We start from the raw sequence: 26,441 nt of genomic DNA on the forward strand, positions 1-26,441 counted from the left end.
TTTGAAACATTGCATTGATTTATTGAGAGCAGATAATGTCATTTCAACAGGGTAAATTCGAGATTCTCGTGTGATCTTATCAAAAGATCACGTGACGTTTGAAACCAAATGTAAATAGTTATCAACGCTTTAGTAACACAATGCATTATAATTAACACAAAAAATACTTGACTTCTTAGAATACAATTTCCCAAGTGCCATTCATTTTTTGGACCGAACTGAAATATTAAAAACAAATCGATATATTTTATAGACACATTACATAATTATGATGTAATATATTTTAGCATGTATAAACATTTATAAGAAAATGTGCTGTAATTGACGACTCACCTTATTCATCTTCAACTGCAATGATAACTCTCTTGCCCTCCGCACACAAAGCCTTGTCAGCTGCGACGAAGAAGTGTTCACCTGGTTCCAGGCTGTGGACTGTGTTGAGAGCGTAGCTTTGGTAGGAGAATGGTGGCACAGCGCACCTGTTGTAGCTGGTGTAGCTGCCGAGGTCTTCCATGGGTTTGGTAAAGCTATCAGAGACTGGGATAAACCTCACACGGGTGCCTTTCTTTAAAGAAATCTATAAAGGAGATGGAAGGAATGAGCTTTATACACGATAAACTGCTTTATAAGATGTTAAATAAGGAATAGAGTTGATTATTCACAAATAGAGATGCGACTTTACCGTTACGTTCTTCCATTCTAGACATGGTAATTTTAGACGATGCTCTATAATCTTAACCAAGGCAACAATATAGGTCTACTGACGTTTACATTGACGTCTAAAGATTATTCTGACTTGCGTTAACATTCTCTACAGCTTACCTTGGGTGGCAGTGGTTGTTCTCTGCCTATTGGAATGTTCACAACATCATAATCTGTGTTGGCACGTCTTTCAACGAAAATGGCATAATCTTCAGCTTCTTTTATTTTACTGCCCGTGTAGTCAGTAAATGTAAATCTTGCCTGAAAACAAATTCAATTTAATTAACTTTGTCAAATGTCTGAAGTGTAGTTATTATTATTATAATCATACAATAGTTAAACTTACTTTAACGGCATGGCTAACATCAATGCTTGAAGCTTTAACGGTTTCAGTTATGTCTATCTTCATCAATCTTTCATATGCCCAAGGCATTTCCTTCTCCCCACCCAGCACATGAACTGCACCAGCTGCAGCTACGTCATTATCATTGAGGAGTAGTGAAATCTAACAGAAACATGTGAAATGTTATATGTATATGTATATATATATATATATATATATATATATATATATATATATATATATATATATATATATATATATATATATATATGGGCCTATATATTTATTGTTAATATCATTTATATACACATATATAATATCATAATCCTTAGGTTAATTAAATACAGTTTAAATAAATGTCCTTCTGAAAAACTTTGGGTTAATTGTCTTATAAGAATACATTTTAATATTATTTTCATGTGTTTTTATAAATAGTATATACTTTTATAAATAATTCGTTTTCCAAATTTTTCTTCAAACTTGACTGATTCTTCGTTCGGAATTTATTTGCTAGTTATGGTATGTTTATCTGTCACTACAGATCAGCACTTCTACAATACGTATAGTAATTAAATAATATTACTTAGTTTAGGAAAAAATCTAATTATTAGAGGGTATGTAAAAAGAAATTTTAGTTAAAAATGTAAAAAAAAAAGAAATACTCAAACACTAAAGCATCGGCCTAATCTTACATTAAAACGGAGTAGATTCCCTGCATTTTTTACTTGATGGATTTACAGGCGGACAGAGAAATATATGTATTTAGATTTATAATTTTATGTGTATGCAAACCAAATTTATTCGCTTTATAAAGGTTGCTATAGCATTTCCGAAATACAAACTCGTTAAAAAGTTAAAAGCTAACTCCCCTGTATATGAGTTTTTATAAAAATAGTAAAAGTAATGATATATATATATATATATATATATATATATATATATATATATATATATATATATATATACAGGTGTGTGTGTGTATTGTGAATTGTAACATTATACGGAATTATTCAACGTAACTTACGTCAAGAGTTAGACTCTGTTGTAAGCCACCAATGACAAAACCAATAAACACACGATCCTGCTGGTTTAGCTTGTTGATGATCTCGTGGATCTCTTGAACGTTCTTGCCGTTAAGTTCAAGGTTGTCGTACTGGAAAGCGATGTTTATTTTTAAATGAGTGGTTTTTTTTAAATCTTGCTTTTATTAACGTGTTTTATTATTCTTTTTTTTATGGAATATATTATTATACGTACCTGGTACCCGAATCTCTCTGAATCAAAAACAAGATTAGGTACAGAGTTGAGGCGAGTAAACTCGTTGTGGTTGACCTCTGGGTAGCTGAAAGGCTGTAGAGGTCTCTCAATGATGTGTCCAGCACAGCGGGCAGAGTTGAATGGCTTGCGACGGAGTTTTTGGAGTTCCTGAGTTTCAAAAGACAAAAGACTATAATTATAATTGTTGGCTCGGGCCAATATGTTTCTTTATTATAGTAGAAAATAATAAATACAACCAAAGGTAATATACAGAAAAGTCGTATTACCTGCCAGATAACCCAGATTCTGTCAATGCTAGAGTGGTGGATCATGAAGAATGGATCAAAGGCTGAGTAGTCCAATGTGGCCATAGAGTACTGACCACTACCACCAATGGTAGCGTGGATCTCGTTGTGAAGAACTTCAAATTGGACTTCAAAGTCGCAGTAGTTGTCTTCCTCGAGGGTGTTTAGTGCCAGGTAGAATAGGTAATGGTAGCCATTGACTTTACGGTTAGAGTAGAGGTCTTGCTGGACGTCACGGGTAGTCTTCTAAATTTTAGAAGTTCACAAGTTATTAGAAGTATATCAATATTAGAGGATTAATGAGATAACTGATACGTATTATGTATTTACTATTTTTAGGAAACACTTTAGCAAGCATTTTGACTTACGTGATTAGCAGAGGCGATTTGGAAGGAGTAGAATGGGTTAAAGTCAGAGCTGTCTCCAAAGAGAGATGGAAGAGATTGTACTGGAGCAGTCCAGTCCCAGTATGGAACACCAACAAGGGCGCCATTTTTCTTCAGACTCTGTTCCACTTGAACAGTGAACAACCTGTGCCAGTGGGGGAAGACAGGCATACCTAGGGAAGAAGAACATGAGAATATACCAGTTTCTTTTTTGTGATTGGTTCCGTGTAATCAAGTAAAGGTTGATGTATTTCAGCTGACATACCGTGCACACAGCAAGCGAATTTGTCGTCACCATCGGCTGGACATTTGAATGGAGCACCATGGAATCCGGCAGTGGCTTCGTAGCCTTCATCGCTCTGGTCTTGTTGGAATTTGTTCAAGGCGTTTCTCAGGTTAGCGGCTTCATCAAGTGTTAGTTGGTTAATGTTCTTTCTGACCAGCTTGTCGTCGCGCTTGGCGGTTTTCTCGGCAATCTTTTCGTAGAATTCTGGAATTTAAAAATTACGTTGGTAAATGCACTCAATCTTTGTCATTCTTAACTTTATGTACACCTAGCAAATGTTTATTTTATAAATTAAACTTACTCTTTGTGCCGGGAACAAACTGTACACTTGGGGACCTAATTAGATTGGAGTCTAAGATGGTGCCGTTAATTGCTTTAATCTCAACCTCAAAGTGGTAGTTTGAATCTGGTCTGAGGTTCAGATTGTTGAACACATTGGTGACGTCATATTTAAAAAGTCTGTCAAAAGCCCATGGCATTTCAAGTGGCCCACCCAGAACAGCAAAAGTACCTAGTTAGAAGTGTAACAAAACGTACAATTAACGGAACTATCAATTTGTAATAATGGGAATATTGTGCTTCATTTCAATTCTAAGTAATAAAAAAGAGAGAATCGGTTTTAAACTGCCAATATTTACCAGCGAATTCACTGTGACCCTTATCGTCGACCAGTCTGAATGTGACATCAGCACTCAAGGCAAATCCACGTAGAAGGAACTCAGCAAAGATGCGATCTTCTTCCTTGCGTCTCTCGAGAACGTCGTTAAGCTCGGAGATGGTCAGTCCATGGAAGTTCAGGTTGTCGTATTGGTAGTTCAGTCTATTTAAGTAAAATACTCACTCAGATAACGATATTCAAATTTAATTATGTTTCACAAAGAATAATTGAATTATACTTTTTAAACAAGTTTTGAAAGAAAACTTAAATTAAGAAGTAATCTTATCACATTATCTCTTAATCAATAACGGTGCTCGATATACGTGTTAATTATACTTGAATATCACATACTACCGTAACATATCCTAATTGTAAGCATCAATAATTTATTTTCAATTACTTTAATTATATAAGACCTATAAATGTTTATATGTCTAAATTATAACTCATGTGTTTCTTTAAAAAAAAAAACTTACCTATCGTAATCAAAGGCATCAATACCGCGAGAGTTGGCACGAGTAGTTGGGTTAATATTTGATTCCTCACTGAATGGTTTCATTGGCTGACGCAAGTGTTGGATGGCACAGTTGGCGCTGTTGTAAGGAAGTCCTCTGAACTTCTGGAGAGCTTGCCAGATAGCGAATTGCCTGTCAACGTTTGAGTGATGGAGCAGGAAGAGAGGATCATAGGCAGTGTACTCAAGTGTAGACATGCCGTAAGGGGAGACACCTCCAGTCCAGGAGTGAATGGCGTTATGGTTGATCTCGTATTGTACCTTTAAACAACATTATAGTGTATATTAGGTTACAGTTTGTGTAGAAATATCAATTACCCAAGCTAATCTATATCGATGTTCAAATACCTCAAAATCGCAATAATCAGTTTGCTCAAAGGCTAGAAGTGTTTGTCTATAGAAGAAAGATTCAGATCCAAATTCAGGGTCATTGAAAAGTTGTTCTCTGGGTGCTCTTGTTGTAATTTCTCCATTGTAGATTTTACCATGATGGAAAGGATTATTTTCTTCTTCTGTCACAAGGGTTGGAAGAGCAGTAAAGGCAGTGGTCCAGTCCCAGTATGGAATACCAATCTTTGCTCCCTGAATATATAAAAATACAAAATCGTTTTGTGACGAAAATTTGATAAAGGATTTTAAGGAGTAGGTATTTTTTTTTATTCAGCTTGTTTATTTGGTAATCTCACCTGAGCAGTTAGAGCATCTTCCCATTGCTTAACGTAGAGTCTGTGCCATTGGGGGAAGTTGGCCATACCATGGAGGCAGCAAGCTATAGGATGTCCATTATGTTCGCACTTGGCTGGACTTCCGTGGAAGCTGGCAATATTCTAAGAAATGATTTTAAAAGTAATATAATAGAACTAAATATCTTTTTATCTTAAACTGTAAATAATATCTATAGCGTATCTAAAACTTTTAAACAAATAAATGTGTTACTTGGAATCCATTTGGCCCATCGTCTTCCTGAACCTTTATAAGAGCATTGCGAAGGTTTTCAATTTCTGTGACTGAAAGTGTGGAGACGTCTTTACGTACACCAACTCCAGCAACTGATGCTGACTCTTCCTTTGCTGCTGCCGCTTTAGAATGAACAAATCAATGCATAATTGAAAACAAATGTACTGTATTACTTAGGAAATTTTATACTACAGCATTTGCGTTCCAGAATAATTAAATCGACCGTATTTGTTTAACATCAACTACTAGAACTTCTATAAAATGACTAACCATGAGCAGGATCAAAGATAAGGCTAGGCGTTGGGAATACGCTCTTTACATTCACTGCAACTCCTTCAACATCATAAACTTTAACTTTCAGCGTGAAAGCATTTGTGGCATCCAAAACAGATTCTGGTGCTATTCCAGCCTCTTCAAGAGCCCATGTAATATCTTTCTTGTACAGACGATCGAATGCCCATTCCATCTCAGTTGGTCCACCAAGGAGGTTAAAGCGTCCAGCATATGAACACTGTTGTGCTGCCTGTGGATAGAAAATCCCGTTTTAGATCAGTGTTGTAATTGGCTGTAGAAATATCTTTATTTTCTAATGATCTAATAATTTGTTACTTCTTCATTAAATTTAAATAAAGTATAACTTTGGTTTTAAAATAACCTACCGTACAGATCTGTAGGACCACTGATCCTGAAGTCTTCACTCCCTTCAGAAGGAAACCTGCAAATACTCTTGGACGGCTCTGACGTTGAGCAATAAGGGCCTCAAGTTGTTCAATGTTGTAGCCACCAATTTCAAGATTGTCGTATTGATAGCCAAGATGTTCGTAATTAAACACGGTATTTGGAACAGCGTGTTTCCTGAAAGTAAAATTCCTGTATGTATTAACACTGTATTCTATAGTTTTGTGTCATAAATTACATAAAATTGTCACAAGCAATAGTACAATTAAAAATAAATTATTATTTATTTAACTTGCACATCACTTTAATCTTACTTTGTGAATGAGTTTATATTGAAGCCCTCGATGTTAAATGGTTTCATTGGCTCATTCATGTAGTTCAGTGCACAATCAGCACGGTTGCTAGGCAGATGTCTTCTCTGCTGTAGTTCTTGCCATACGACCCAGATTTTATCAACAAAGGCGTGATGGATGAAGAAGATAGGATCGTAGGCTGAATACTCAAGTGATGACAGGGAATATTTCTGATGACCTCCGACTAGGTAGTGGATGGCGTTGTGCATTACTTCATATTGGACCTGAATAATACATTGGCAAACAAAAATTAAAAGGCATCCATATTTGGTGAGTGTAAACGTTTGGTTTGTTGGGAAGAGCATGTGTATTTTTTTTTAACCCACATGTCCCGACTTTGGAACTCTGGGCCGAAGACGCTCGTTGCCTGAGTAAAGCAACACAGTTATGAAATTAAACCTAAAAAAAGAGTAGTGATATCCCATAACTTTTCTTGAATATTCTAAGATAAAACTAATGGGACGGTAACTCCAGTGCAGTCGGGATATAGACATTTTAAAAAAAAACTATTTTTTAAATATTTAAATTTTAAAAGAAATTACGCATCAAATAAATAGCAAATAATCTTTATTTAATAGTGCGGAATATTAAACCTTTATAAAGAATGACAGAGGAATCAAGTTACAAATAAATTCATATTCGTATTTTGAAAAATAGGAAATAGGGTAAAATACTACTTCCGGTCACTTGAAATTACTTAACATTTTTCAGAAACATAGAATTAAATATTCTACATATATGTGAAATTTATTCTACCTAACTGAAAACGCACTTGAGGTATAGGCTTTTGAAACATCAAAAATAAAAATCAACATTATTTAGCTTTATTTTTTTTACCTCAAAGTCACAGAAGTTGGTCTGCTCTAGTGCTGAGAGAACAAGATCAAAGAGATCAGAATGAGATCCATCCTTGAATGTCTTGAACAGTTCTTGTCTGACGTCACGAACGGTGTAAACTTCCTCAGATGGTACATAGCCGCGAGCAAATGGGTTAGGGACGACCTATAAAGGGAAAATATGTCACTTTCATTTCTTTCCCTATCACCTAACATAGAATTTTATCTTTTCAAATCAATACGTAATAAATAGACAACATGCATTTTAGAAAGATTAAATCACAGTCTTACCTCGTCTCTCCAAATATCGTAGTAATCTTCATCAGTGAAAATTTCTGGTAAAGCCTTGATTGGTTTAGTCCAGTCCCAATATGGAATAGCAATGGCACTTCCGTGTCTCTGTAGAGCTTGCTCAACCTATATGGTGGTCATGAAGGTTTGACGTTATTTTACACAGGAAAGAGATAAGATATTTGGTAATTCTAAGTAGAGAAATAAGATTTGTGTACAATGTTTGATTAATGTTTGAATGACCTGCAATGTGAAAAGTCTGTGCCAGTGGGGGAAGGTTGGCATGCCGTGAATACAGCAAGCAACGTCTTTGCCGGCATCATCTTTACAGCGAGCTGGGGCACCGTGCATTGAGGCAAGACTGGCCCAGCCATCGTTGGTTGTGTCCAGCTGTAAGTCACGAAGGGCAGCCTTCAAGCTTTGGACATCACGCTCGGTTAAACTGTTCAGGTCACGGCGGACGTAGTTGTGTGTCACTTTTTCCAAATCGGTAACCTCTAAATAGAGAGAAATCTAACATAATTGCTGGGAAATAAAAAACACAATGCTATCAAATGTTAAATGATAAATCAAATCGTTATTGATCTTAGAATGTCCAACACGTACTGTGAGCAGGGTCCAGGATGACACTTGGTGCACTGATTAAACTGCTGGCTAACTCAGAACCATTGGGAGCTTTGATGTGGATTTCAAATGTGTATTCGTCATCAAAACGTAACCCATGCTCCTCGAGCTGTAATAATAAAAAAATTCAATGTATTGTTTGTAAAGAGAAAGTGCGTCTGTTATTTTAAAGAAAAATTATCCACTTAATGCCATGCTAAAATGTTTGTTAAAACTGGTTTAACTTTCTCAAATTCCACTATTAAAATTAGCTGACCTGTTCAGTGATTTCATATTTAAACAGTCTATCAAACTGCCATGGCATCTCTGCTGAGCCACCTAGGATTGTGAAATAACCGCCGTCAAAGCATGCCTTAGCTTTTGGACAGATGTTGAAGTTAAGAGATCCTGACTCTCCAAAGCCCTTTAGAAGGAAGCCTGCAATGTATAGTATTAGTTGAAATAATTTATGTTATAGTAAATTTTAATGAACTAGTTTTTATTAAACTTTCCATTTATAACGGATGAATCAATAATAATAGAATTTGGTTAATTTTTCTTGCTACAAAGCAGTTTTGTTTATTTGTTATCATACCTGCAAAAACTCGATCGTGTTCTTGTTTTTCTTTAATAAAAGCATCTAGCTGTGGAATACTGAGGCCGACAAATTCCAGACTGTCGTACTTATACTGGAAATGATCAACATAGTTAAAAGTATCCTCTGGGCGAGAATATTCTTTTGTCTTTGGATTTAGGTTGTAGGGTGCTCCGAAGCTGAAAGGTTTCAGTGGCTCCTATACAAAAATAGATGAATAGCATTATTATAAATACACTGTAACATGAAGGAGCTACTAGATGTGTTCTAAGACTTCCCACATGTATAAAAAACCTGTAAACTCTATACACAACGTATTTATAGAATATTTTAGGTGGAGCACGCGAAAATCTTATCATACTTTCATCTGCTCAAGGGCACAGTTGGCTTCATTAGGGTCGTGACCTCTGTATTTTTGTAGAGCTTGCCAAACAGCCCATAGTCTGTCAGTGTTTGAGTGATGTACAAAGAAAGCAGGGTCGTATGAAGCATAGTGAAGATGACCGAGTGAATGGACTTTGGATCCTCCGAGCCAAGAGTGGATGGCGTTGTGGGTAATCTCAAACTGAATCTCAAAGTTGCAGTAATCTTCTTGTTCAAGGGCAAAGAGGGCTTGGTTAAAGAGCCATGTGTCCCATCCGTGAGGTCCACGTTTGAAGAGTTTGTCACTCTGTAAAAATTGAATTAATTTGAATACATCGCGTGAATATTTTAAATACGACCGAAGGCAAACTAATCAAGTACTATTGTTTATAGTTTACTAGATCGATAAATATATTCTTACAACAACATCTCTTTCAGTTTCAGAGTTCTCAAAAGCAATCTTGGCTTTCTTCCATGGGTTGGCGACAGTTTCACCGGAATTGGGATCTATGTAGCTTTCGTCATCAATGAGATGTGGCAGGGATGAGGATAGACGAGACCAGTCCCAGTATGGAATACCAACAAGAGAACCATGACGACGTAGAGCGTCCTCAACTTGGAAAGTGTAGAGACGATGCCATTGTGGGAATGTGGCCATACCATGAAGACAGCAAGCGTATCTGAAAGTATTTTACTCACCATTAATTTACCATTTTATGTGACATTTCGATTGAGAGTATTTTTCAAGGTATAAATTAACTTTGGGTCCGGATTGATTTTCATTTTTTTTAATCCACAATTACGTAATAATTTTAATTGACTTTTACTTTGAGTGTATGTGCCATGATGTAGATTTATTTTGATTTCATAATAGTTTATTTATTTTGTACTCCTCCCGAGAATTATCATTTTTCACTAAACAACGAAAAACTAGTTGAATAACTGAATTTATCACAAAGACTATTATTGAAATATTGAAATACTATCATATATATTAATGTCCTTTACAGAATTACAGAAAGACTATCTGACCTCTTGCTTGCACTTGGATGTGGACAAAGAGGTGGGATAGCGTGGAATGCTGCAATTGATTGCCAGCCGTCAGCAGAGCTATCAGCCTGAAGGGACTCCATAGCCTTGTACAGAGAAAATGTTTCACGAGGGCTGAGGGAGTTGATTTCCTTTCTTACTAAATAGCTGGAGACCTCACCAGATGGTTTCTGAACTTCGGCTGTTGAAAGAAATGTTGAATTCACAAATTGAAGATTAAATAATTTAAAACAAAACTCTTAAAGTGAGACGAAATTCACTTACTTGTTCCAGGAACAAATTGAATGGTGGGTGTAGGTAGAATGTCGGCACTTAACAGACTGCCATTAACTGCCTTAATGTCAATCTTGAGTTCAAAGTTTGCAGCACTGTCCAACTTCAGGCCCAATGCTTTGATGGTACTGGTTATATCGTGTTTGTATAAGCGATCAAATACAAAAGGCATCTCTAATTCACCCCCAAGGATGTAGAATGATCCGGCCTATTAGAAATTAGGAATAATTATATTATGTTTCATGAAAATGAAAAAAAAAACTGACTGTTTAATGAAATTTCATAAAATCAAATACGTGTTTATTGAAACTGTAACTATTTAAATTTCAATTACATGACCATTGAAACCACTAGATATATAACAGTAACTATTTAAAAACAAGTCAAACTCAAATGTTTACCTTGTTGTCGCAGCTCTTCTTTCCTCTGGGTCCAGCAGGAACACAAACATAGATATCAACTTCAGCAGACAGACCAATGTTATGAAGCAAGAAGCCAGCAAATACGCGGCCATTTTGTTTACGTTTCTTCAACAAAGCCTCCAGTTGTGGAATGGTCATGTGGTTGAACTCCAAGTTGTCGTACTCGTAGTGGAAATGGTTGCGGTAGTCAAATGTATCGGCGGGGCGACTGTTAATAATAATATTGTTTTGGTGTTGTTTTTTCTTTTTTTTAAAGCTACATTTTCTTAAACTTCCAAGTGATTTGAATATATATATATATATATATATATATATATATATATATATATATATATATATATATATATATATTTATATATATATATATATACATATATATATATACATATATATATATATATATATATATATATATATATATATGTGTGTGTGTGTGTGTGTGTTTTTTTTCTTTATATGTATGAATGTAATTATGTATATATATATGATTTATTAATCAATATATATTTATATATATATATATATATATGTATATATACATTATATATATATATATAAATATGATTTATTAATCAATATATATTTATATTTATATATTTATATATGTGTATATATACATATATGATTTGAAAATAATTATATATATATATATAATTATTATACTATACTTAAAATTAACCTGTATCTTTGAGTGTAGTCGCCATGGTTTAGTCCACCATCATTGAAGGGTTGCAGTGGTTTCCTCATGAGGTTGATGGCACAGTCAGCCTCGTTGTACAACAAACCTCTGTAGCGTTGGAGCTCTTGCCAGATGGCCCAGATTCTACAGGGAAAATATTTTTAAACGATTTTACAACTAGTGAGCTTACTGAAATTGAATTTTCGGTTATCTGCGCTAAACAACAAAACAACGTACCTGTCAGTGTTGGCGTGGTGCAGGAAGAAGACCGGGTCAAAAGCTGAGTAGTCCAGTGAAGAAAAAGAGTACTGTGCACGGCCACCGAGTAGAGAGTGGAGAGCGTTGTGGACAAGTTCAAATTGGATTTCAAAGTCACAGAAATTGTCTTGCTCTAAAGCAAATAGAACTTCTTCATAAAGTTCACTGTTGTCAAACAGCTCTGGTTGAGGATCTCTGTTGATATAGGTTAGTAGATTATCTCATTTACTAAATGTACATGATATAACTTATATAATTCTATTCAAGAACGTGCATATGTACTTAAGTTGAATGACTACCTTGTTGTCACTGCGTCTTCTCCCTTTACTTTTCCACTAAAGAATGGATTGGGATCGAATCGTTGTTGGCGTGAGTTGTAATACGTTGCTTGACTAATAAGAGAGGGCAGTTTATTGAATGGTGCAGTCCAATCCCAGTAGGGCACAGCTACAGATGATCCTCGACCCAAAAGAGCTTCTTCTACCTAAAGTATTTTTTTTGTTAAAGTACATTTATACAACAATATATTATAATTCTGTTCAGCACATTTATTAGGATCCCTCCTAAATTTGTCAAAATTATCCCACAGCTCTATGAAGACTCAATCTGCCACATTATCCACTAAAACCGGATAAAAAGCTTTTGGGTGTAAAATACGAAATGTGGCAAAACCAAAAATTTGTCGGACCTCAAATTTGCGGATGTCATCAACCTATCACATCCACAGCAAGCTAGTCCAAGCTATGTAATCTGTGACAAGCACTTAAGACAGGCTTAACAACCACCAGGAGATCCAACTTAAGACACACAAGAAATGACTTTCGGAGGAGGATCTCACAACATATCTCGGAATTTTAGTAAGCAAGGATGGGAAAACAGATTAGGACATCAAGGCAAGGTACGCGATTAAGCATTACACATTTGTGTCCTGAAAATATTTAAATCGCTTAAAATAATGGGAAAATAATAGTCATTCTGGCATATAAATAAAATATGCAATCACTTTTAAATTTAAATGAATTCAGTGTATAAATAGTTAACAGCGACGGTTTACCTGTTCAACATACAATCTGTGCCAGGCTGGGAAGGTTGGCATACCATGGACGCAGCATGCAATTTTATGGCCATCATGTTCACACAGTCCAGGTTTGCCATGGAAAGCTGCAATGTCTCCATAAGTTCCATCTTGTTGGATGGACAGGAAGGCTGACCTCAGACTCTCAACTTCTCCCTCACTGAGGTCGTTAAGATTACGACGGATGTTGGAGATAGTTGTAACAGATGGACGGTATTCTTTACCGTACAGGTTGCCTGTAGAAGGAAAATACAAATTAGAACTTAGTTGAATCAAAACAAAATACTAGAATCTAAACTTTCGAATTAGAACTGTGTACTCACTCGTTCCAAGTTCAAACAGGACAGTTGGTGGTGGGATATTTGCTGCTTCTGTAATATCGCTGCCATCTAGGGCCTGAACTTTAACAGTAATGTCATAACGATCGTTGTGGTGAATGTTTTGCTCCTCAAGTTGATGTGTGATCTCATACTTGTAGAGACGATCGTAATTCCATTCCATTTCATTTATATCTCCGAGAATGTAAAACTCACCAGCTTTCTTGCAGCTATTTTCAGATCTGAAATATTGCATAACATGTAAGTAAAACAAAACATCCAATTGGAGTTTTTCAATGGTAATATATCAGCTTTAACTACGAGGACATTTTTATTCTTGTACGTGCTTTACAGCACAGGATATGTTTTTTCTTACTTGCAGATGGAGAATGTAACCAGAGCTGATTGTTTAAGTCCATGAAGCATAAAGCCGGCGAAGACGCGATCTTTGCCTTTGATCTCTTCAAGTTGTTTGGCAAGTTGGGGAATGCTCAGACCGTTAAATTCAAGATTGTCGTACTCGTAATGGAAGTTGTTACGATAGTCAAATACCTAAGATTGACAGGTTTTGATCTTTCATTTTGTATTTATTCATATTTTTGCACGACTTTATATTTAAAGTTTGGAAATATCAGCCGAAAATTTATTTCTATAAAATACAGAAACCTTCAATTTTAACTTGAAACGAGTGTAGTCAAATTTACCTGGAAAGGAACGGCATGTTCACGGGTGTCGGCATCAGGGTTGATGTCAGAGGTCAAACTAAATGGAGACAAGGGTTTTCTCAGCTGTCCAATAGCACAGTTAGCGGTGTTGTATGGTTTGCCGCGGTATTTTTGGAGTGCCTATTTTCAAGTCAACAACATATTAGCAGATTGATCGATCAATGAATACCATGCAATACATGCTATTCGAATAATGTGTAAGTAAAGTTAAATAAAGCCAAGCTCCTCAAGAATAATTCCATTACTGGTCTTAAAACAAAATGAGTTTTTTACCTGCCAGATAGCCCAGATTCTGTCAGTGTTGGAATGATGCAGATAAAAGAGTGGATCAAATGCGGTGTACATCAGGGAAGCCAGAGAGTAAGGTTCTTGACCTCCCACAAGAGCGTGAATAAAGTTGTGGGCGATCTCAAACTGAACTTCAAAAGTACAGAAATCTTCTTGCTCTAGAGCCAAAAGAACCTGAAAGCCAAAAAACAGTCATCGAGTTTATAAATATTATTCTGTCAATAGTCTTCAAAATGTACACCCATATTCTACATAAGAGCTATCGAAGCTTTTATTTTCTCTAATGTCGGACCTGTTTAGCAACATCAGTGTATTCTCCAAAAGCTGGTTTCTGGAAGAGATCGTCTCTGACTGATCTGGTTGTATCTTTATCAACATCTGTTATGTGGGCACTGCAAAATAAACGAAAACATTTTTAATTTGATACTTTATTAATTGCATATATATATATATATATATATATATATATATATATATATATATATATATATATATATATATATATATATATATATATATAACAAGAGAGATTGATGTTTTAATATGTTTTTCTCTTCGGTCGTCATTAAAAATTATTTTGAAATTATACGCCAGGAAACACTCTATAAACAGCAGTTTACAAATTAATTTTATAATTTTGGCAAAACTATTAAACATCCTTTATAAGTTAAAAGATGTGAGCCCTCATTTCAAATTGACAGTCTCATCTGGCAGCTAGATAAGCCATCCTAATATATAAAACGCTATGTGCGCTCTTCTCTCTCTCTCTCTCTCTGTCTGTCCGCAAAAAATTTTCGCCGGACATCACGTCAGAAACGGCAGCGATATATGGAGAACTTTATACGGACTTTTGTTGAAAATAATATGTTAGATGTTTTAAATGTATAACCACAATTTTAGTTAAAGAAGAAAAATATAAATTAAAGGCGTATTCGAATGTAGAGAAACAGTATTATTTATGCAACCGGAAAAGCATTAATAAATGTGAAAAAGAACGCATAAAACTGTGACGTCACTATTGCTTATACATTAACTAATGACGTCATCTGCAGTGTTTTGAATAAAAAGAAATGAACTATTTCATTCAAATTTGATTTAGATCTACGTACACTATGAAATGTATACAATACAATTTTTCCGGCCTAAACTCATAAAATTTATTTTACGTATTTGGATTCTAGATCTAGAGATTCTAGATCTAGACTAAATCTACGCAATAGCTAGATCTAGACGTAGACGCTAAGATCTAGATTTAGACTCTAACTTCTCTAAAATCAATTCCAAAAATAAATTTCTATATTAGGACTAAACTATTTCAAGACTTATTTATTTTATACAAAATCTTTGTTTGGAACTGGCTAATTTGGGATAAAAAATTTAATTTGAAAGAATAGGCATATTCGCGTAAGTTAAGATTTTAAAATACGTGTTTCATTCTCCGTAATTTATAAGGTGCCTAAATAGCGGAGATGTTAGTGTACTATAAACCACGCAGGTTGTGCGGGTTCGAGACACACCAAGTCAACTTGGTTCATATATTTTTTTTTATTATGCTCGGGCTAAACTTAAAAAAAAAATTCTTTTAGGAATCTAGATCTAGATTGTCGGGTGTCCGATAGGGCACTTCCCGGCGCCGCAGGCGCTTCAAATTTGGCAGGATCTTGCCTTGGGGCGACAAAACACGGGGGCCGGTTGGCCGAAAAGTCTACGATGAGGGGGTCAAAACTGACCTCGACTGACCGGTACCTTATATGAGCTATAAATCGAAAAAAAATGTCCACGGAGGAACCTCTTCATAACTCTTGAGGTCGTAGACCGACCCTCGGGCGAATTAATTAAGCATGCAAATTCTCAATGTTTTCGAAAGCCTAAGCGAAGCTGGGCAGCATGCCTAGTTACACAATAAACTAGATTATATGTGGTAAAAAACTAATTAAGTGTCGCCTAAATTTTTAAATTCAATAGCACTTGAAGCTAAACACACCTATAGAATGGATTCTTTACGCTTTTTCCGTTGCCGTCTTCATATGTCTCACTTTGGACAAGATCTGGCAGAGCTGCAATAGGCTGAGTCCAATCCCAATATGGTATAGCTCCTTTCAAGCCATTTCGACGTAGTGCATTTTCTGCCTGAACAGTCCACAGTCTGAAAGTTTTTAATAAACAGTTGTTTTCATAAACTTTGCAACCAATAAATATTTGGTTTTCTCATGCCATTATGTTAAGCGTTGTATTTTAAAAGTAAATGAAAGAAAACAACCTATGCCAGTGTGGGAAGGTTGGCATTCCGTGAAGACAACATGATTTTTTAACTTCTGCGTCTGGAGATGGGCACCATTTGGGCGTTCCATGGAATCTTCCAAGATCCTGAAAATAATATTATACTTAATAAGAACATGGACTAGAACCTAAAGCATTATTCCCTTTTGTTGTAGTTAATACTTCTTAAAGGTGTTGAACATAGCTTTTTTAAAACAACTAAAATTTAATTTTGAAGTTAAAAATATTCTTAAAGTTAATGCATTTAAGATCTTGATTTTCATAGGTTTGTAAATAAATTGAATATAAATAACTATTATTTAAATTTAATTGTATAAAATTAAATCCTACATGGCTTTTTCTTATATATATATATATATATATATATATATATATATATATATATATATATATATATATATATATATATATTACTAGTGTGGGGAGAAGCAGTAAAAGAAACCATTGTTACCTGATATCCACCAGCACTATTATCCCCTTGTAGATTCAACATTGCATCGCGTAAGGCAGACACTTCCTCTCGGGTTAAAGAATTCACGTTTTTACGGACTCTGTGTGAATCTGGAGTTTCATCCTTAACATCTACAGATTTAGAAGTAACAAAACAACAAATTAATGTTTAAATTGTTTTCAATCGTTGCACTGAAAATAAAATCTATTAAAGTCAAACGTTGTAGCCTACTGTGAAGAAAATATATTGGCTAGATAGTTATATTCAATACAAACCTTCTTTTGCTTTGTATATGATCTGGATGTGAGTTAGTTCGCTATCAGAAATTGGAGTGTTGTCAATGGCTTCGAACTCAACACTCACGGTATAATCGTCATTCCATTGGAGGTTTAGCTCATTGAGTGCGTTCGTTATTTCTTGTCTAAAGTAGTTAAACGAAGAGTTAAATTAAGATTAAAACTAAAGTATATCAATTTTGCAGGAAAAAGAAAAGACCATTTATATATCAAGATATATTTTGGGATAGATAATCGAAAGCCTTCGTTAAATAGACCAGATGTAATAATCGATTAATGATATTACAAATATTATCGAGACCCTAGTTTACCTGTAGAGACGATCAAATCTCCACTGCATCTCTGAAGGTCCACCCAACACAACGAAGCGCCCAGCTTCATATTTGTCTTTACCTGGCGCAGTCACGTAAATGCGGGCCGTTGCTGAAGTGAGAATATTGGTAAAATTATGCTTGGAATTTTTGCATAAGTAAATCAAAAGTTTTAGATAGGGACAAATTACCCTTTCGGACCTGTCAATCTATAGGGGACAGATAAAATGATGTGTTTAGCATTATCTACGTCGCATTTACTTTTCCAAACATACGTCAGGTAGCCTTTTCAGCTGGATGGAAATATAGCTTAATATATTAAACAAACGCACGAGAGGCCCTTAATAATTGTTCTATTGCTTATGAATTTTGAATTAGAAGTCGACCAAAAATGTAACTGTTACCCAAGTACACCAACATATAAAATGAGTCTTCTGTATTTAATGGTTACGTCTAAAGGAAATAAACTGTTATTGCTCACTGAATCGTGAAACATTATCGTATTTTGCAATGAGCAAATAAAATATAGTTATGATTATTTAAACATTGAACGATTTGTAGTTGATTTACATCGCAATAATCTGCAAAAACATATTTTGTGTCAAGCTATTGAATTGAAAATACCTGATTTTTTAATTCCATGTAGAAGTATCCCAGCGAATGTTCTGTCTTTGGTCTTTTGGTTGTTGTTGATGTAATCGTTAAGTTGTTGTACACTCATGCCACCAAACTCAAGTTGGTCGTATGTGTATTTAAGCTCAGTCTCGTAGTCGTACACATTGCGAGGGACAGCGTGGCTAGATGTTTTCTCGTTGTTGTTGTATGGAGAGGCGAAGGCGAATGGTTTCAATGGCTCGTATGTGTAGGACTGGGCACAGTGAGCTTTGTAAGGTTTGCCTCTGGGATAAAAATAGTTTTAAATGACAGCACTGTTGTCAGCGTGCAAGACTTATGATTTATTTGTTGTAGACAACTAAATCTGCGGATAAACTATTTACATTAAATGTTGTTTTTTTTTGTATTTTCTTTGAAAAAAAACATTTAATGTTGCCGTTTAAAGAAGTAAAATACATCAAATATATCATTTCCAAATAGAAACACCATGTTTATTCTAATGTTTACCTCAGCTCCTGAAGAGCTGTCCAGATGGCCCAGATTCTGTCCACATTGCTGTGATGCAGGTAGAAAATTGGATCAAATGCGCTGTATGAAAGTGTGGCCAAGCTGTGGGGGTTTTTGCCACCAACAAGGGCGTGGATCAAGTTGTGGGCAACTTCAAACTGAATCTGTTCAACATAATTCATGGAGTATTGTAGAACAGTTGGTATATGTAACCAAACAAATTTGCTATAAGAATACTGCACTGCTCTCTTTATAAAAACAAGAGTATCACTTACCTCAAAGTCACAGAAGTTGTCCTGCTCTAGAGCCAAAAGGAAGGCGTCAAAGAGCTCAGTGTGGTCTCCTAGTTCTGGGTCCTCACTTAATGACTGTTGCACGTCACGCTCGGTCTTGACACCAGCTCCAAGGAAAGAGATGTCGGCATTATAGAAAGGGTTCTGTAGGTTTTCATTGCTGGAAATGTAATGAACATATGATTAACATATGCATTGATTCTATTCTAACTCTCCTAAAAAAATATTCTCCAATCTAAATGCCATAATATATTATTTTTAATCTAATTTGACAATTAGACAATACAATTTAATTTTAAAGTGACTTAGGTTAAATATTAGTTAAAGCTCAATCAAAGATCCGACATGGGTGAACTATGTAAGGGCAGGTAACTGTCTTTTAGAGACTAAAAACTGTAGTCGCTAAAATATGAAAAAGATCTCATAAACCACCGATTAATTATTGTTATATTAACCTTTTTTAGGTTATATGCAATAATAAAGATAATCTTTTTTACGTCACAAGGCAAACTCATGCAATCAATATAATCTCGACAACCGCATTAAATACGTTAAATTAAATTAATTTTAAATTAAATCAAATCTTAGACACGAAAAGGAAGCAAAAATAGCTCTGCATTTATGAAGTAGGTAAAGACAAACATGTATTACAGACTTGTATGTCTCAGCTGAAATAAAGATGTCTTACGTTTTATAATTTAAGTATGTGCTTTCAGATGCCAGTGCTGGTACAGAGGTTTTTGGCTTGGTCCAGTCCCAGTAAGGTATTCCAACTTGAGAACCTCTGCGACGGAGTGCGTCTTCAACCTGAACATAAATGTTTTGTCACTTAATTTAAAAAAAAAATAATGTCCACTTTTTAAATAAACTCTATTTAAATGTATAAAAAAGGAAAAAAAAATCACTTTAATAACTGGACTATCTAACATCTTTGGATAACTGTGGGTTCCGGGGGTCATCTGTAATAACGTCACGATTGTTTGGCGATTTTTATCTTTGCCCTCCACTCAAACATCGTTACGAAAACCAAACCCACATTTAATAAGACGTCACACCTCAGACAACATGTTCTTGCCTTTTAAAACACCGGTTTCAGCTGAGCAAGGGTCAGACCACACTATATATTCATGTGCTTAGGTCACAAAAACAGATGAACTCTACCTCACCTGCCCCGTGTCCCGCCATGTCCCGATAGGCAACTTTATCATTCACATTAAAAAAGAAGTCACACCTCAGCTTACATGTTTTTGTCCTTTAAAAGGTTTATTGGTTTATTTCTAAAATATTTTCTGAGCTCGAACCTCAATATAATAATAATTGAACAAATTATTAAAGCTAACGTCAAACTAATAACAATAGCGTGTGTCGTGGTTTCGCACTGTGAATTTTCTATGTGGGAAAATTAAAACAAAATTTTTACATTGACATGACGTGTTTCGAACCTGAACTACTTACGTGGTGTCGGTTAAACTATCATCTAGAACAGGTAGGTATATATGGTAAATTTATAGGTAGTAAGCCAGCGTAACAAATTTACGCAATTATCATTTTAAATTACATTATAACCTAACTTAGCTAATTACATTAATAAACTGACAAAGATTTATATAAAAGAATTAAGGCCTGAAATAGTTAATATAGAAGCTCATTAATGATTCTAGATCTACAATCTACGAACAAACAAAAAATGGTTTGCCTAGTTCTAGATAAATGTCTCGTATACTCAAATTAGAAGAATTGATAAGAGCATCTTATTGAAAATTGATTATAGTATTTGAACCTAATTTAAAAAATGAAATAGTTAATGAAATCGTTAAAGCTATAGTCGATACAAAATTTAGCTTTATAAAGCGTTAAACTTTTGAATTGGCAACATCGTATTCCATGATTGCCTGCCATTTTTGTTGCGAAAATAAGTAAATAAATCATGTGAAAGTTGTTTTTTTTTTCATTTTTTGTGAAAATAAATTATTTGTTCTAAATGTTTATAATTAAAAGGTTTTTTTTAGTAAATGAATATATCAATTAATTAACTAACTACTTTATATAAATGCGTGTTTAAAAGCTTGGGAAAAAATATTCTCTTCATAAATGGTTATTTTACATTTCTTAACATAATGCAGATGCTCTTACCTAACAGAACAGACCAAAAAAGAAAAATTGCAAACTTGTAAACAACTTGACATTTAGTATAATATAGATAAACAATGTCCAATAGTTTTAAAACAAAATAAACATTGCCCGATAATTTTATAACAAAATAAATACACCACAATACATCATTTACCTGTACAACCATGAGTCTGTGCCAGTGTGGGAATGTTGGCATACCATGAATACAGCAGGCCTGTCTGACTTTAGAGGTTGGTGTGGGGCATTTGCCTGGGTCACCATGGAACTCCGCGGTCGCCTGGTAACCGTCAACACTGGAATCGTTCTGTCAATAAAATAAATTGTTTGAACTTAATCAACTTCATTTTATATTCTAATGCAATTTTTTGTTAATGTTTACAGAGGCGTAGCGACCCCTCCCGGCGCCCGGGGCGAACTTTCAGTTTGGCGCCCCTCCCCCATATATATATATATATATATATATATATATATATATATATGCGTTTGTGTTTGTGTGTGCGACAGTCTGGAAAAAAATTAACAATTACGCTGATTGTCGTTCCCTAAAACTTCACTGGACGCCAATTAAATTCCCCTTAAGATGCCGAAACGAATAAAAAGTAGAAAATAAAAAGAGCTTAGAACAGTGGGCTCCATCGAACCCGAGAGGTTCGGTAATTCAGTCTCAGGGCTTCCGCGGAGGTCAAGACACACACCCGACTCATAGGATTTTGTCATTGTGGACGATAAAACTATTAAGGAGGGTTCGGTGATTGCGCATACGAAACTAGTTGGGTTCGGTACTTCAAAAAGTTAAGAACCACTGCTTTAGAGTGTATTTTGTAGAAGGTGCAAGCCTTATTGCAATTTTGAATTATCAGTTAGGTTGAACAAAGTAATAATCAGTACAATATACTAATTTTCTTCTCTCTTAAAATTTTGGCAAAGAGTGTCGCTTCCTATCCACCAGCTCCGATTTTTTCCGATTTTAGTCTTGGAAAAAGCGCCCCCTCCCCATCTAGTAAAGCTGGAAAGCGGTTTTTCCGGTCACTGTTTCTTAAAGATATACGTTTTACAGTTACACAACAAAGGTGGAAAACAGTTAAATCAGTATGCAAAGGTTCTCAGACGTTAAATTTCTTTACTTTGACTGTTTATAATTCAAAATTGCAACTTAAAATGAGCTTTTAATTTTTGTTTACCCCTTTTGGCGCCCCCCTAGGGTCGGCGCCCGGGGCGGCCGCCCTCCCCGCCCTCCCCTAGCTACGCCTCTGAATGTTTACTCGCATGTTAAAAATGTATTGCTCAGTGCACCTGTGTAGCATGCTTGTTATACCTGGAATCTAGCGAGGGCTTGTCTGAGTTCAAAGACCTCCTCCTTTGTAAGACGGTCCACATCTTTACGTACAGCTACGTCATCGCTACTCACTTCGTTGTGGGCTATGGCGGCTTTTAAATGTATATTTACACATTTAGTACATTTTGAGTAAAGGTTAATCACACAAGAATATAAATAATATACTTGGTATCCATTATAACAACACCTAAAGCAGTAAACATTTTTGTGTGGAAATGCTGTAAAAAATAATTCCAAACTTTTAGCAAATATTTTGAAATCTAAAATTCTCTATTCTAAATTATTTTAAAACTAGCAGATATTTATGCAACTTACGATCAGTGCGTCCCTTAGCTGGCCTGTAAGACACATAGGGGTTAGGGAGGAGACTGGAAGACAATTGGGTTCCGTTAACGCTAAAGAGCTGGGCCTTGATGCGGTAGTTGCTGTCAAGTGGGACACCAAGTTTCTCCACGGTCTTGGTAACATCAAAGTAGTAAGGTCTAGAGAAAGACCAGGGCATCTCAGTTGGTCCTCCTAGTACGAAGAAGTCACCGGCAAACTCGCAATTAGGTTCAGATATTGCATCTTTAGCAGGAATACAAACCTAAAGAATTATAAAAGGTAAATCGCATTCATAAATTAAATTAAATATAAACGTAGAAGTTTCATTATATTAACTCAAATAAAATGTCTTTCTAACTATTTAGCCTGGATAAGTATAGTTGATACTTTCAAGCAAACTTTAGAATTTATTTAACTAATTTCAAAATTAGCTTTCTTATCCATTAGTTTTGGTTATATAAGCTCTTGCTTTTAAGTAAATCCTAGTATTTTATATAATAAAGTTTGAAATAAGCTTTTTTCAGCAAATGCTATTGATATATATTTTTTATAACATGTTGGTATTGGCTTTGTATACTCTTTTAAAATATTTATTATTATTCTTAAGAAAATATTAGTATTTTGTTCAACACAACAGACGACCTAGCAAGTTTCCGTTTACTTGTGGTATGTTCTATTCTATTATACATTTTTAATACATTAGATTGTAATTTATTTCTTCATACAAATGTTCTCTATACGTCGATCAGAAGCAATAAATGATGATCTCATATATACATTTAAAAAATTCAAATTTTAAGATGTGTACCAATCTCTTGATTCAATTATTTTCAAAGAACAAGTTTAGTACTCACCTCAACACGGACATTAGCTGATGTTTCAATACCATGAAGACGGAATGTAGCGTAGACGTGATCATGTGACCACTTCTCTTTAATCAGCCTCTTGATGCCAGCTAGGTCATAGCCGTTTAGTGATAAATCTTCATATCTGTTAATACGCATTTTTCTTTGTGTAAAGGTAAAGCGGAAATAAAACGTACAAAATTACATTTTCACTTCATTCGTTTCTAAATGTTTTCTATTACATATGATTTAAATTATGTAAGGGGCAGATAACACGTTTAAGTGTGACTTAAGACACCGCAGCTACTGACAACAAACAGAAATGTGAGTTGACTGACAACAAAGTGAAATTTGACTTGACTGACTACAAAGTGAAATCTAACTAGACTGACAACAAAGTGAAATCTAACTAGACTGACAACCAAGTGAAATGTGACTTAAGACAGGGACTGACTTGTAGCCAAAGGTAGAGAAGTCGATCGTTTCTTTTGGCACCGAGTGATCTTTAGTAATGGCGAATGGGTTCGAGTCTCTAGAGAAGGGTTCCATTGGCTGTTTAAATAATTTCACGTCACATAGTTCGCATTTCCCTTTACATCCTGGTCCTGTGGTAGGTCAAACATCAAAGAGTCAGCCAAAACCAGTGTACAATAATACAAAAACAAGTTCAAAGAAAGATATAACATAAATAAACAGAAAATAGAAAAAACAGTATAAGGCGAATCAATAACAGCAAATGTAAGGTGTATATTGCAACTACCTCCAAACTAAAAAAAATTATATACAAATATATCTAATTTAATTATAAATTAAAATCAGTAATCTTTATAAAAAGATGAAAATAATATAGCATTTTGTTTGTTAAACTGTTCAACTTTGTCAGTTACGTATATTTCTGAAAGGCTAAAAAATTAACCTAAATATTTAAAATATTTATCTAAAACGTAAGCCTCGGGTGTTGTATTCTCCATTAAACAAAAACTTTACCGCCATATTAAATTCTTGTTTCAACATCAACTTAATGTGGAAAGTTAATTACTTCTTTATACGACACAAAGACATGACACGAGAAGCAGAGGTTAAAAATGTTTTATTTACTTACTAAATAATATTATTTTTACATTTAACTAAATATTTTTATCTGGTTTTATAAATAATATTAAACCATATAAAGCTATTTTATTATTTTAAAATATATTTTTAATATTGTCATCATGAATCATAACTTACCAGGAGTAAATCCCCTCTCCTGTTGAAGTGCCTCGTAGATGGCGTAAATTCTATCTACGTTAGAGTGGTGTAGGAAAAAGATGGGATCATATGCGGTGTATTCAAGGTGGGACATGGAAAATTTGTTACGGCCTCCCACTAGGTAGTGAATGGTGTTGTGAGCCACCTCAAACTGGACCTCAAACTGGCAGTAGTTGGGGTATTGGAGGGCGTCTATCACGTGCTCAAAGAGATCGGTGTGCTCACCAGCATCAACCTGTGAATTAACAGTTTCATTTATGTCTGTAACTAATTAATTCTATAAAAGACGCTTTGAACGATAAACAATATTATTTTAAGCCTTGATCTAATTAAAGTAAAACAGCGACCTTCTGGAAAAGTCTGTCATCAACAGCTCTGGCGGTGTGTTTAACAACGCCATCAACTGTGATATCTCCTTGGTACCAGACGTTCTTCTTGGCTTTGCCGCCATCACTGTCAATGAACACTTGCTGACTGACGAGGTCAGGGAGAGCGCTCAAAGGTTTAGTCCAGTCCCAATATGGAATACCAATACTGAGACCTGGTGGATTGAAATTGGTATTTCTTTACTTACATTATATTTAACATTTGAAAATCTATTTCATATTGCGGAAATATTTTTTTTTATATTGTAAATGTATCTGATTAAGATATATTCAATTTTTTCTAACTTGAATTTAAGAAGGCCTACTTTTTATTTCTACAAGATATACGCTCAAATCTGTTACAGCTTATACATTTAAAAAAGTACATGAAAACATTTTTTTTAATGTATAACTTACGTAAAACTCTAATACTTAGCTAATAAACTGTATCTCTGTGTGGTTGTAAAGGGGCTGAATTATGAATGAGTTGTGAGAAAGTCAGGTTACCTTTCTCTTTGAGTGCCTGCTCCATCTGCACCACGTAGAGTCTGTGCCATTGTGGGAACACAGCCATACCGTGGATGCAGCAAGCCACATCTTTGTCGCCGTGTTTACACTGAGTTGGGTAACCGTGATATGCAGCTATCGCAGCATAGCCTTTATCAGAAGTGTCGTCAGCAACTGCTCTCAGAGATTTCTGGAGGTTTAGGATGTCCTCACTGCTCAGACTGTCAACACTTTTTCTCACAAGGACGGCTTCACTAAAGCTCAGCTGAAAATATTGAAAACTTTAAAATATATCTTCAAAACTTTTCATCTATTGTTAGCAGCACAAGAATGGCTTCACTAAAGCTCAGCTGAAAATATTGAAAACACTAAAATATATCTACACAACTTTTCATCTATGGTTAACAGCCAATGATTTTGTAGTCTACTAATTGTAGTTTTTTATATGACATACACCTGTTTGTTAAAAAAATGTAATATCTTAATTCCCTTATATATATTTATTACTTTTACGTCAGTGTTATCGAAAACTTCTATAAATTTTTAAGTTACAAAAATACGTGTCTCTTTGTAAGCTTTGAAGTCAGTACATGACAAATTTTCAAACAGAATATTCTCACCACGTAAAGTGCTAGAGCCAGAAACGACAAGCAACGAGCCATGACTGTGGTCTGTTTGTTACAACAGTCCAACATGCGGCGTAAATTGAGAGA

At 34.9% G+C, this 26,441-nt stretch overlaps 1 protein-coding gene across 1 annotated transcript; it reads right to left on the reverse strand.

The window, feature by feature from the left end:
• Positions 1-26,441, reverse strand: LOC131940913 (hemocyanin 2). Its single transcript, XM_059299822.1, has 56 exons — positions 26,349-26,441; positions 25,729-25,993; positions 25,204-25,397; positions 24,836-25,091; positions 24,060-24,210; positions 23,615-23,750; positions 22,752-23,022; positions 22,416-22,528; positions 21,255-21,404; positions 19,656-19,774; positions 18,950-19,127; positions 18,675-18,838; positions 18,177-18,451; positions 17,553-17,664; positions 17,221-17,366; positions 16,946-17,076; positions 16,475-16,581; positions 16,199-16,360; positions 14,507-14,606; positions 14,200-14,388; positions 13,906-14,046; positions 13,578-13,753; positions 13,208-13,443; positions 12,864-13,120; positions 12,109-12,293; positions 11,789-12,004; positions 11,552-11,695; positions 10,852-11,080; positions 10,442-10,658; positions 10,160-10,358; positions 9,549-9,807; positions 9,126-9,434; positions 8,765-8,963; positions 8,447-8,607; positions 8,173-8,299; positions 7,810-8,063; positions 7,567-7,692; positions 7,277-7,441; positions 6,401-6,663; positions 6,068-6,263; positions 5,679-5,931; positions 5,388-5,530; positions 5,138-5,278; positions 4,800-5,033; positions 4,414-4,712; positions 3,918-4,099; positions 3,581-3,790; positions 3,259-3,483; positions 2,976-3,166; positions 2,590-2,853; positions 2,303-2,470; positions 2,070-2,198; positions 1,049-1,207; positions 823-963; positions 334-577; positions 1-218 (listed from the first exon to the last, which is right to left on the reverse strand). The coding sequence occupies exons 1-55, from the start codon at positions 26,421-26,423 to the stop codon at positions 335-337; spliced, it is 10,335 nt and encodes a 3,444-aa protein (XP_059155805.1). The 5' UTR covers positions 26,424-26,441; the 3' UTR covers positions 1-218; position 334.

This window comes from Physella acuta, unplaced genomic scaffold, assembly GCF_028476545.2.
Source record: "Physella acuta isolate Inbredline_101_S28 unplaced genomic scaffold, ASM2847654v3 ptg000335l, whole genome shotgun sequence".
NCBI lineage: Eukaryota > Metazoa > Mollusca > Gastropoda > Physidae > Physella > Physella acuta.